General features: G+C 32.8%; 1 protein-coding gene across 1 annotated transcript in view; it reads right to left on the bottom strand.

The window, feature by feature from the left end:
• DNAH9 (dynein axonemal heavy chain 9) overlaps positions 1-13,094 on the bottom strand; it is a 546,775-nt gene that overhangs the window by 504,523 nt on the left and 29,158 nt on the right. The window contains exon 2 of the mRNA XM_074225133.1: positions 7,066-7,233. Within this exon, the coding sequence (XP_074081234.1) occupies positions 7,066-7,233 (168 nt within the window). The remainder of the gene's footprint in view (positions 1-7,065; positions 7,234-13,094) is intronic.

Raw genomic sequence — 13,094 nt, 5'->3', positions numbered from 1 at the left:
GAAGATGCAGATTTTTTTGGCTGGGACAGAGGTACCTCCCAACCTGGCTGCCCCTAGGACTTTGTTTCTTGCTGTTTCAGGGAGCTAGCCTGGAGGTGTTTGTACTTCACTCAGTCAACTGAACATCAGTTTGGGATCTTTCTTAGGATCTTCTTTAGTTGTTCCAAAAGGAACCCTGTTCTATGGCAACTTTGTTTTTGCCTTGAAATGTTTTTTTTTGACTCTTTAGTGGAAGAAATCTGGAGAGCTTGGAATTTTCTGAACTACTTTACCATCTTCCCAGAATTCTCTGCTAGATTCAATTTAACAATTTTATTCAGTAAGTTTATTTAGTAAGTCTAAGATGCTGGGTTACAAAGAACAAAATAAAGAATTCCATACTATCAAGGAAATTATATTCTACTAAGAGAGCATGTCCAAACATAAGTAAATATAAACTATTTCATTGGAAGGAAGAAGTGAAGAGAAGAAAGCACTAACAGGGAAAATTATGAAACATTTAAGTCAAATCATAAAACGTTCTATGGATTCTCAGAAGTGAAGATGCAAAAGAATAACATTCCAGGGATATAGAAAGATATGTAAAGGCACAGACATAGGACATGAAATAGGACAGCAGTTTTCAAACTTTCAAACTCAAGACCCCTTTCCATTTTTAAAAATTATTGAGAAATTCCCGAGTTTTTTGTTTATATGGATAATATGTATAGATATTTTTGCTATTATTATGTCTTAATATTATTATGAAAATTGTTTTGATCTGTAGACCACTCCTAAAAGGGGAATCCTCAAGGGTCCCAGAAATCACTTTTTGAATCAAATTGAGGAATAGCAAGTGGACCAATTTTAATGATGCATAGAAAGCATGAGGAGAAAGCTGAAATCAGCACAGAAAGGGTTGAAGACAGGTGGCAAAAGGTTGAAAATACCAAACAAAGGAATCTGTATTCTATCCTAAAGGTAAAAGGGAACCATTGTTTATTCATCGGGGAGTTACATGATCAGACCTGTACCTTAGAAATATCAATTTGACAGGTTTGTGGAGGACAGATTGTTGATAAAAGAGACTGAAAAAAATGGTGACTAATTAGGAGGCTATTCAAACAGTCTGACCAAGAGCTGATGAGGTTCTGTCCTGGGCCATAGCACTTAATTACACAGAAGGAGACAGATGAGAGCAATCTTGTTGAGATAAAATTAGTAAGATGTGGGGGTTGTTGTAGTCATCATATAAATTAATTTCTTTTTTTTTTTTTGCAAGGCAAAGGGGTAAGTGGCTTGCCCAAGGCCACACAGCTAGGTAATTATTAAGTGTCTGAGGCCAAATTTGAACTCAGGTACTCCTGACTCCAGGGCCAGTGCTCTATCCATTGTTCCACCTAGCTGCCCCAATATAAATTAATTTATAATGCTGCTTAATTCATACTATGTTCATTCATGTAAGTTTTTTTTATGTTTTCCAGAATTTTTAATACTTACCATGTGTTAATTTTATTTTATTTCAAAAAAATTTCCTCCTAGCTACATTCAAAAGCACACTTCAACATTTACTTCCCAAACCATGTTCCCACTCCACTCCACTCCCTCCATTTAGAAAGCAAGTTACTTGGTGTAGGTTAAAATTTGTTTCCATGAAAAACATTACTACAATAGTCATGTTGTAAAAGTTAACATAACCACCACCCCACAAAGAAAGAGAAAACTCAAGAAAAATAAAGTGAGGGAAAAAAGTATGTTTTAGTCTGTATTCAAACACCATCAGTCTTTGGCATTCTTCATCATAAGTGCATCAGAGAAATTGCTTTAATATTTTTCCCCACAGTTGTTATTGCTAGCTACACAGTAGGCCATCCCCCCCCCCCCACATATAGTCTATTTTCTCTCTCTCCTTTCACACTGACCTTCCTCAAAAGTGTGTTGCATTCTGACTACCCTCTCCCATGATCTTTCCTCTCTTCTATCACACACCCCCTTCCCTCCCCCATTTCATTTTTCCCATCCCTTTCTTCTCCAATTTTTCTCTAGGATAAGATAGATTTCTATACCAATTGAGATTCTATATTATTCCCTCTTTGTGCCACTTCCAATAAGAGTAAAGTTCACTCACTCCCCCTTTCTTTCTCCCCCCTTCCACTACACTACAGAAGCTTTTTCTTGCCTCTTTTTTGTAAAATATTTTACTCTATTCTACCTCTCCTTCCCCTTTCTCCCAGTACAATCCTTTCTCCTCCATTAACTCCATCTTTTTAATATATATTATACCTTCAAATTCAACTCCCTCCTATACCATATATATGTATATATATATATATATATATATATATATACTCTATATATGTGACACTGCCCTAATAAATGATACTCACCATTTCTTAAGGCACAAAATATTACATTATTTTCTTTCTTAGAATATATTTAACCATGAGCAACTTTCTAGTTCATTGTTTACCACCAAAAGAGCTACTGTGAATACAATGGCATATATGAACCTACATTGCATTTCTTTGGTAGAGTAGAAAGTGCTGCATTAGGAATCAAATGCTGTAGGTTGATATTTCTGTGACCTTGGGCAAATCACTTGACCACTCAGCTAAAGTGATTTAATAGCTGAACTTTAAGCTGGAAGCATTAGACTAGATCAGGGGAATCAAACTTGCAGGCCTTTAATTGGGAAATGTTTAACAAAATAAATAAAAATACTATTCAATACATATAATGCAATTTGTGTTTTTTCCAAGTCAAATTCTCTCAGAGACCTATCTCTATGGATAACCCCTGAGGTCCTTTCTAGAGCTATAACTATGATTTCACAATTATTCACTTGGAAGTTATTTGTTCATCTCCTATTACCACCTACCCATTCTGGAATGGCTTCTTGATCTTAAAATACTTATTCTCTCTATAACTTAAATATTTGATCCAAAACTATTTCTTAGTTGGAAATCTCCCTCCTTAATCTAGATATACTTCATTTATTTTGTGCAAAAATCTTTTCAATTTTGCGCTATCAAAATTATTTCTTTTAGCTTTTGTGATCTCTTCTATCCTTTTCATTAAAAATTCTTCTGCTAGCCACAGTTGAGAAAAGCACTTGATCATGTTCTATTCTATTTTTTAAATAGTATGACTCTTTATCATTAGTTTGCAAAATCTTTTAAAGCTTAATCTTCTATGTGGTATAAAGGGCTATTATAAACTTGATTTCTGCCAAATGACTTTCCAGCTTTCCTTTAAGATTTTGTCAGCTAGAAAGTTCTTCCCCAAGTTGTTAAAATTCTTGAACTATTAAACACTGGATTATTCAATTCAATTGGTTGATTCTTACTTTTCTATTTTATTTCACTGATCAACTTTTCTATTTTTTGAACAAGGATGAAATACTTCTGATGATTAATACTTTATCATTAAATTTGAGTACTGCAAGTGCTATTGTCTTTTTTTAGTCCTATTTATTTTCATTATTTCCCTCAAAATTTCAGACCTTTTACTCTTTCAAATGAATTTTGCAATTATTTTATCTAACTCTATAAAGAAACCTCTTAGGACTTTAAAACAGCACTACACCTATAAGTTATTTTATGTAGTACTATAATCTTTTCTCTTTTATTAAAGTCTAATCATAAGCAGCAATATCAATTTGATTAAGTCATTATTTCTTTAAAGAGGGTTTTGTAATTATTATAAGTCATATGGATATTGCTACTTTGGTAGACTGACTCTCATATTTTTTTTTTTATTTTGTAGCTGTTTGAAAGGAATTTTGGTTTTGCTTTTTTCCTCCCTATTTCTTATTAATCTTAGCACCTTCTAAGATTTTCTTCAATTTATCCTGGCTAAAATCTTGCAAGTATTCACTTGTTTAATCTTGTTTCACCCATTAGTCTATGAGTTTCTTGAAAGAAGAAAGTATTTTTTTCCTTTTTTTAAGTATCCCCAGTGCTTAGCACTCTGGGAAATACTGGAACCTCAATAATTTCATGACATCTTGATGGATTTACCATCTCCCAAATACTAAGTTGGGATTAGTCTATCTTCAACTTCTCTGAAAAGTCACAATAAATTAAATAGTCTCAACTACTTTTGTAACAACTACTAGTTGTTCTTGGATAAGAGAAAAAGTTTTGCCTAAAAGGACTGCTTTCACAGTTGTAAAAAGGCTCTTGTCTTTTCCCCTATCTCTACTGAACTTGAACAGAGAATGGTTTCTTTTTTCTCGTAATAAATTCTGCCACTTTCATTTCAAATAATCCCTTTTTTACCCTTTTCTCTTTTGACTGATCCCCATTCTCTCTCTCTCTCTCTCTCTCTCTCTCTCTCTCTCTCTCTCTCTCTCTCTCTTTACTTATCTATCATATAAGATTTTGCAGAATGCTGCTTATTGACTGTGTACTCTTGGTAACCAAGGAAGGTTATAAAAACTAAATCAGGACTATAAGGAGATAAATTTTCTGTGGCAAGAACAGATCCTCTTTACTTTCAGACTGGCTTCCTATTTGTCAGTGGACCTTTGCTGACAAGTACACTTGTTCCAAGAGTTTGAGGGTATAACCCAATTGTGGTGTGCCTGCACATAGTAGTTGCTTAATAAATACTTGCTGATTTGACTATTGAATTTTGTTATTATTAAAGTAAAATGCATATTGTTTTCATGGATTTAAAGAATATCCTTCTACTTTACTAAATCAAATGATTGTGTCAATTGTTTTCTTTGTTTCTTTAAGCAGGAGAAAATAATTGTTTTATCTTCAAATAGGAAAAATTTATCTACTTTTGGTCAATGTTTAGTTTTTCTTTCCCTTGATTTTATAGCTAGTATTTCTAGAACTATGGCAAATAAAATTGGGGAAAGGAATATATTTGCTTTACTTTTGTATTAATTAGGAAAGATACTCCTACTTTTTTCATTACAAATGATAATAGTTTTTGTTTAGACATATGATGGTTATTATATTAAAATGATCTTCCTAGGACTGCTTTTCTGAGTTTTAACATAAGTGAATGTTGTGCTTTGTTAAAGGAATTTTTCCTGTATTAACTGATGTAATTTTGTGGTTGTAAGTAAATGATGTCAATTGTTTTCCCAGTGTTGATTTATTCTTGTATCTTTGGTATAAATCCAAATTGGTAATAATGAAGAATAATTTTTTTATATTGTTGTAATAGTTAGAAATTATGCTATATCTTTATTTATTTATTTATTCTTGTAAATGTAATCATTAGTGATACTAATAGTTCTTTTTCTTTGCTGGTCAAGAAAACAAGATTATATATTTGTCTCATAAGTGGAATTTGGTAGAATGATTCCTCTCTCTTCTTCTAATAATATATGCCATATAAGTATTAGTTTTATAATTCTTGTTAGAATTCATGTGTAAATTCACCTAAATCAAAGATTTATTTTTACATGCTGATCCTATATGGCTTATTCAATTTCATTTTCTATGACTGGGTTCTTTAAAATTTCCATATCTTGCTTTGTTATGAATATTTTGTAGATAATCTACTTCTTTTAAATGATTAATTTTCACTAATATATAGTTGTGGAGATTAGGTTTTGATGGTTCTTTTTATTTCTTTGTTGTAATTTCATTTTTCTTTTATTTTGGTAATGTGATTTTCCTTTCTTTTTAAAAAATCAGGTTTTTCAATGGTTTATCAATTTTCTTAGTCTTTTCAAAGAATTAGCTTTCATTTCAGTAATTTAATATATCTATAATTCTTTCACTTCCATTTTATTTTTTCTCAAATTTTAAAGACTTCTTTGTCTCTTTAAAAATGTTTTTATTATCTAGTTTTTTATTTCATCACTTCATTAATCTCTTTTTCTTATTTTTCTGTATACATTCTGCTTCAACTATATTCTAGACTATCTCAGCCTTATTATTAACTTTCATATTATTGTTAATTGGTCCTATGATTTGTACTTTGACTAACTCATTATACTGTCTCCATTTAGTTTTGTATCTTTTGCTTGTGTTTGTATTAATTGACATTTTATTGTGTTTAAATACTAAACAAAAGGCAGTAAAATGGCAGTTAATATTTATTAAATGCTTCCTATGGGTCAGGCACTATGCTAAGCAATAGGGATATCAATAGGAAGAAAGAGAAAGACAGTCCCTGTTCTCAAAGAGCTTACATTCTAATAGGGTAAAACAAAAAAAAGATTAATAAAATAACAAAAAGATTAACAAAACAACACACAAAAAGGAGCTGAAAAGAGATTCTGACAGTGATCTATGACCATAATCAGTATTTTAATGTCTTTATTTATAAAAGCCCTAGAAAATGTTCTTTAATTATTTCCTGCAGTCCAGTTTACAGGGCTATTTTTTTTTTAACTTGTCAGATTCTTTTGGGAAATAATTATCTTTAATTGCTTTTTCTTCATCTGTAAAATACAGATAATAATAGAATCTACCTCTGAGGGCTAATGTTATCAAGTGAAAGAATATTTGTAAAACGCTTTGCAAACCTCAAAGTAAAATATAAATGTCTATGATTATTATTGCTCATTATCTTTGTCATCTTATAGAATTAATATTTTTTCTTTAAAACATTGGTTCTTTTTGCTTCTCTTCTGCCAAACTAAGTTGTATTTTTGTATAATAAATCTATTATTTTATCTTTTAAAGCCTTTACTTCTTTAGAGAGATTAACTTTGAGGTTCTATATATTTTTTAATAATACAATAAGAACTTTGATTTTGATCTAATTTAATTTCCAATATCTTCTCTTCACTTTATTTTCTTACTGTTGGTATGTGATTTCTGGGGAGACCTCAGAATTCATTTTTTTTTAGTTTGAGAATTGGGGTTCATTTTCTTTTACATGTGTTTATACTATTCTGGACTTTCTTAAGTTTTTATTCAATCTCTTTCTGCCCCTGTAAAACTCTCTTTTGGTTTATCTGCTTCTCCTAACTAATAAAATGAAGAGAGGAAGCAACAACTCACTTCTCCCTCAACAACAGAAAGATCCATAGGAGTCAGTATTACAAGCAGATAGCTTAGCTATGTGCCCATCCAGGACATCAGATTTAAAACTATGAATCCCTTTACTTACTGTATCTTTAGGGTCCAGACAGTCATAGGAGCATTCTGAAAAGGTTTTATACACATTCTGGAATTCCTCATATATTCTCTGAACCTGTTGACTCAAAGCATTCCCTCGAATTCCACTGAATTCAAGTTTTTCTAGCTTGAGAAAATCCAAGGCTGTTTTCAGAAGATTCTGTGGGGATAACAAATAATGCAATAATTAAAAGACCACTAATAGAGAAGAACGGACTTTTATTCATATAGGAAAAGAATTAGGAAACTAAGTGGGAAAATCTGATAAGTGATAAGTTTTTAAAATATTGAAAAACTGATTTATCATCAGAAATTTTTGGTTATAGGTGCTAATGAAGCATGGAGAGAGAGAGTCCAAATGAGTAAAACCCTCCAAAATTTTGAAGTCAAACTTTATTTGTCCTTGTAAATCTCTACCAATATTCTCTATCTATAAATTAAATATAGGGTATTCAAAAGGGAATGGTGGATTTCAAAAATGAGTATCTGGCTAAGAAGATTCTATTTGAAATTAGGATTTGGATTTCTATAAAATGATTTCAAATTAAGGAATTGCAACCTCCAGGCTAGTCAAAGGAGTGCACAATAGTAAGATCTGAGAATTTGCCTTAATCATACAAAGTAAAAAGAATTGGAGAGTAGGGAAATTGTCTGCATATATCCAGTAACCTACATTCTGTAAAGAATAAAATGTTGGGAAAAGATAGCAGTTATACTGAGAAGTTTGCAGGACACAGAAATTACAATAATAAAATTCAGTAACAATGCATAATAAAATCCTTGCATCTAAAATGTATATGCACAAATGATTAAAGTATTAGTATAATAAAGTATAATTCAGGCCCTCATCACTTCTTGCCAAAATACTTACAAAGAATTTCTAATTGGTTTTCCAACACTAAATGGAGGCAGTATAATGGGTGGGTCAAAGTACAAATCTAAGGCAGTACATTCACTGAAAAATTAGAAAAAGATTAATAAAGTGATGGAAAAAACTAGATAACATTTTTTAAAAGGTACAAAGAAATCCTTGAAACCTGAGAAGAGATAAAATGGGAGTGAAAAAATTATAGAAATAATAAGCTAAATTACTGAAATAAAAGCAATTTCAAACTGTTAAAAAAAAACCCTGATTTTTTTTTTTTAGGTTTTCTTTGCAAGGCAAATGGGGTTAAGTGGCTTGCCCAAGGCCACACAGCTAGGTAATTATTAAGTGTTTGAGGCCAGATTTGAACTCAGGTATTCCTGACTCCAGGGCCAGTGCTCTATCCACTGCACCACCTAGCCACCACCCTTTGATTTTTTTTAAAAGGAAAGGAAAATCACACACTAGAAACGTACTCTCCCAAATCACCTTTGCTACATAGAATTAGCAGCAGCCCACAACCACTATCCTCTCCATAAAGCTTTTCCTGATTCCCACTTCTACTATCCTCTCTCCCTGCTTTTAAATTATCATTCTTCAGGGGTGACTGTCCCCTCAATGACAACTCTCAACTTGATCAAGGGACACAACACACTCCTGGCTATCCTCCTTCCCTCCCCAATTTGAGGCACACTGCCATTTTATAATTTAATTCCCTCTCAAAACAAACAAGCAAAATTGATTCACTTGTAGGCAGGGTGTGGTGAGGTTCTGTCCATAGTGTCCCATGCTTCCTTTCCACAATTACCTTCACCTGACTTCCACTTTTACCCCTCTCTTCTTGTCTACATTAAAAAGAAACCTCTTTCATTTTTCTCTGCTGTCACTCTGTTGCTGTTTTATATGTTATTTCCTCCTATTTCTATTGCCTGGGGTATTTGAGAAGCAAATAATTTCTTCAGGTCTGGTTTTCTTCCCAAGAATGTTTTGAATGACTCTATTATTGTATATTGATATTTTTTCATTTTTAGTTTTATTTATGGTTATCAGATTTTCAGCATGTCAATCTCAGCACTGCTGCATTTTGGAATATATTATTCCATTCCCTCCTGAGTTTTCTGGTGGGTCCAGAATAGTCTTATGTTATTCAAATTTCCTTTCTTTTGTACTTGAAGGCCTTTTACCTGGTTGTCTATAGAATTTTTTTTGTTTGTGAATTGAATTGTTAAAATATAATTACTGTGTGTCTTGGAGTTGGGTTCCTAAGGTTTTGGTTGTTGATTCTAGAGGGATTGGGCCGTGTGGTTTGAGGAAATCTATGATTTCTTTCAATTAGCATTTCATTTTCTGTGCTCTCAAGTTCTGGGAAGTTTTCTTCTATTATTTCTTGCATTATGGTGTTCAAACTTTTTGTCATGTTCTGGTAGACCTACCAATATATTTTGCTTAAAAAGAAAGTTTTCTTTCAGTACTGTTATTGTTTGTTGTTTTCTCTCATAGACTCTTTCCGTTTTGTGTATTTTCACTCCTAATTGATTGTTCTCTTGTTTTCTTGGGAATCTTCATGGATTCAAGTTTTTTCCTATTATGCCAATTATTTCTGCTGGGAACCCCCAAAATTCTTCTCTCATAATTATCATTTCTCTTTTAAATCATTCAGCAACAGAATGATACTGTTCCATGTTCCCCTTAAAAAAGCAAAATTCTCTGTATTATCTGTATTGTCAAGTGCCAAAAATTTTTTCCTTTATTTTGCAGTATTTATACAGAGATGCTTGAACTCATTTACTGGAACTAGAGTATATATTTCCTTGAGCTGCTAATACTTTGCAAGTTCCTTTCATTCTTTTCATGTTTCTTTAGAGTGTGATCATTAATGGTTTCTTATAAGAACAATAATACTACATAACATTCACATACCATATCTTGTTCAGGGGTTGAGCTCTTTTTTCTAAGACATGTGACTTGCCCTATTCCCTTTGTTTCTCTAATTTCCTAAGATCTTTTATAGAAAAAAAAATTCTCTTCTGAATTGAACTGGTTATTGAGGCATTAAAAAGTTTCTGCAGTTTAAAACTTGGATCTCCATGGAACTAGAAAGGGGGAGGAGGAGTAGAGATGTGGGCTTCAGTTCCATTGCAAACCTGTAGGTCAAATTGCAAGTAACTTGGTTGACAGTAGGCAAGGGCTTGAGTTAGGTTTTTGGATTAAGTTCATGGAGTTTTTATGTTCTTTTGAGTTCCTGGTATCCCAGCCCTAGTATGGAAAGAACTGATGTTGCTTTATATTTGGTAAATAATTTCTGTTTTGGAGAGATTTGGAAGGTCACGAGGATTAGAGAAAAATGTATAGTCCATGATCCAATGGGTTTACTTTCCATAGTCAGTTAGAGGAGGCAGATAAAAAGACATCTCTTCCATAAAACAATGGGGTGGGATATACAATATCATTGGTAAGAATAGAAACACACAGAGTTCATAAAAAGAAAGGCACATAGTGAGGAACACATATTAAAGGAAATACATCTTTGCCTCAGCAGAATTCCTATGTCTTTTGACTTCTGGTATCTTCACACTGACTGCTCCCTCTGGGCTAAGTGTTTCTGTTGTGCAGATCACTTCAGGGATTCCTTGGGTCTGCAACTCTCAACATGACCCTACCAATGGACTCCCTGGGCAAAACATCTCTTAACTCTGTTGAAAGATGCCATTTCTATTGGAGGAAAGAAGAGAAAGAGATCCTTTTGGCACTTTTCCTACCTCCGAAAAAGATACAAAAAAAAGTTGAATAGTAATTCCCTTTAAAATAACCTGTTCTTTCATTTCTAACTTTCTTCTCAGGTTCCAGAGATGACTTTTCTTATTGACTGGGATGACTTCCTTAGACTGTAGCACTGATTAGTTGGCTTTTTTAAAAGCCAACAGAATTGGGACTGATCATTTGCCAGTCAATAGCTAGCCACTGTAACTTCAACAAGTTGAAAGATCTTCTTTTTCATACTTTTTATGAGAGAAATAAAGTGAGAGCATTACTTTACACTTACTGAAATCTGTGAAAGGGCTCATTCACAGTTCTGAATCTTTTACAAGGTCGCCCAGAGTGTGAACTATTCTAGGTCTTATAACCTTTACAAAATACAAAATGACTCAAAACATGAAGGTGTTACACTTTACAAGATTATAATGCAAGACCAAGTCAAATCTGGAAGGGAGGTAACATTTTAATACCTTATTTTCTCTATAACATTACAGAGAAACATATTCTGCAATCTTATGAAGTGAGTTTAAGGCAACTCTACTGATTTTTCCATAATTCTTAGATTATCTCATCAAGTTGTCTTCCTGTTCTATAGAGCTCTAGTATCCTTCGAATTTTGCTATTTTTGTTATTTTGTTATTTTAATTTTCCTTCTACCTCTGTTGGATTGCATTCTAATTTTATTTTTAGAAAATCCACTGTTATGGAGAGTTTTGTCTTTGTTTTAAATTCTATACTCTCTTGGTATACTTGATTTCTTCCTCACAAACTCTAAATGTCTATCCTTCCTTCTTTCCTTAGTTTTTCTGAATGATTTTGGAGCATCTTAAATTGGTCTATTGTCATGTCAGGGAGATGCAAAATCTTTTGTAATATCTGCACCTTAGGAAATTTAAACTCAAATTTCTTTGTGGTAATATTCTTAATTCATCAAAATCTTTTTTTGCATATTTGTTGATTTGCCTCCTCAGTCAACTTTCATCTTTATTAATCTTTACCAATCACTGAACTATTTTTTTCTATAATGTCCTCCATGCAAACATATTTCTTATCATCACTACTTTCCTAGTATTACTATCATATCACAGGTATTATATGAATCATTTTTTGAATGATTGGTAAAGATGATCATTTGAGATATAGTGCAAAAGAAGCTGGAGATAATGCTGTAGGTGAACCTATTTAGCACTTTCCCCAGTCTACAACTCTGTGCTGAACCTTCCTCTCTATGTCTGAGTCACTTCAGTCCCCTAGAGTAATATGGGGTAGAGGAAGGAAGGAATGTGAAGGGAAAAGAATGGTGGTAGTTGTGATGCACTAGCCTGGAAGAGGGTTTGTCAGAACATCACCGAGAGGAAATAGAAAATTTTGCAAATGGTTTCCTCATATCTTTCTCTGCCTCTTCTTGCTCCCTATTAAATAAAAGACAAATTGATATAGTGAATAAAGAATTGACAAAAAAAACCAGAAAGTATGTGCTCCAGTCTAACTTCTGACCAGTGGCAGTGACCCTAGATGAATACTCAACCTTTCAATGTCTTAGGCCTCGCTAAAAGGGTAAGGTACAGAGTAGAATCCGATCTGCATTGGTAAAGAGAATTGCTCATAAAAATTATTTTTCTAGTTAAAACAAAACAAAATTCAGTCTTAAGAGTTATAACTAGCAGCCTGTTTCTGACTCCCTCCTTTACAATATTCTGTAGATTCTATACTCTTTTCTTTTGTAATTCAATGACTTTCTCCCTCTCAAACTTCCTCCTTGAGGTCTGATTAATGACCTCAATCCAAGTCAGGAGGGGAATCCCATATATTCTTAGATTATCTCAAAGAATTAACTCCAAAAAAACCATTGAATGGGAGTCCTCAGGTCATCACAATCACCAGCTATGGAAGTAGATGACACAAGAAGCAGTTATTTTAAAATTATCTTGCCTTTAAAAATTCTCGTTATTTTATTGTCATTATTATTTGATCTTGGAATAATTTTTTCATTTATACATGAATGTCTGTGTTTGTGTGTGTGTGTGTGTGTGTGTGTGTGTGTGTGTGTGTGTGTGCATGTATGCTGTAGGGTGGAACTATGCCCTAGACTAGTTCTAATCTTTTGAGGCTAATGCTAGACTCATTGGCAGTGTATCTCACAAAAAATGCCAAATAGGAGTAAATGGGTTACAGTCTAAGCTAGTGTGGTAGTGCTTCTGTTCTTATGACAGGTTATTAAATATTCAGTGGAAGGTAGTTAAATTTGTTGTGCAATCATGTGGTGAGGAAGTAAAATACAAATGATGGCAAGCCTTTTATATTGTAGCCCTATCTTCAGACCATAGAACAAACAGACTAATATAATGAACTCTGAAAAATTTATGTTAAAGGCCAGTATCAGTCAACCATTTTCTGAT

Source organism: Macrotis lagotis, chromosome 2 (genome assembly GCF_037893015.1).
Source record: "Macrotis lagotis isolate mMagLag1 chromosome 2, bilby.v1.9.chrom.fasta, whole genome shotgun sequence".
NCBI lineage: Eukaryota > Metazoa > Chordata > Mammalia > Peramelemorphia > Peramelidae > Macrotis > Macrotis lagotis.
This window is presented reverse-complemented; position numbering and strand designations above follow the sequence as displayed.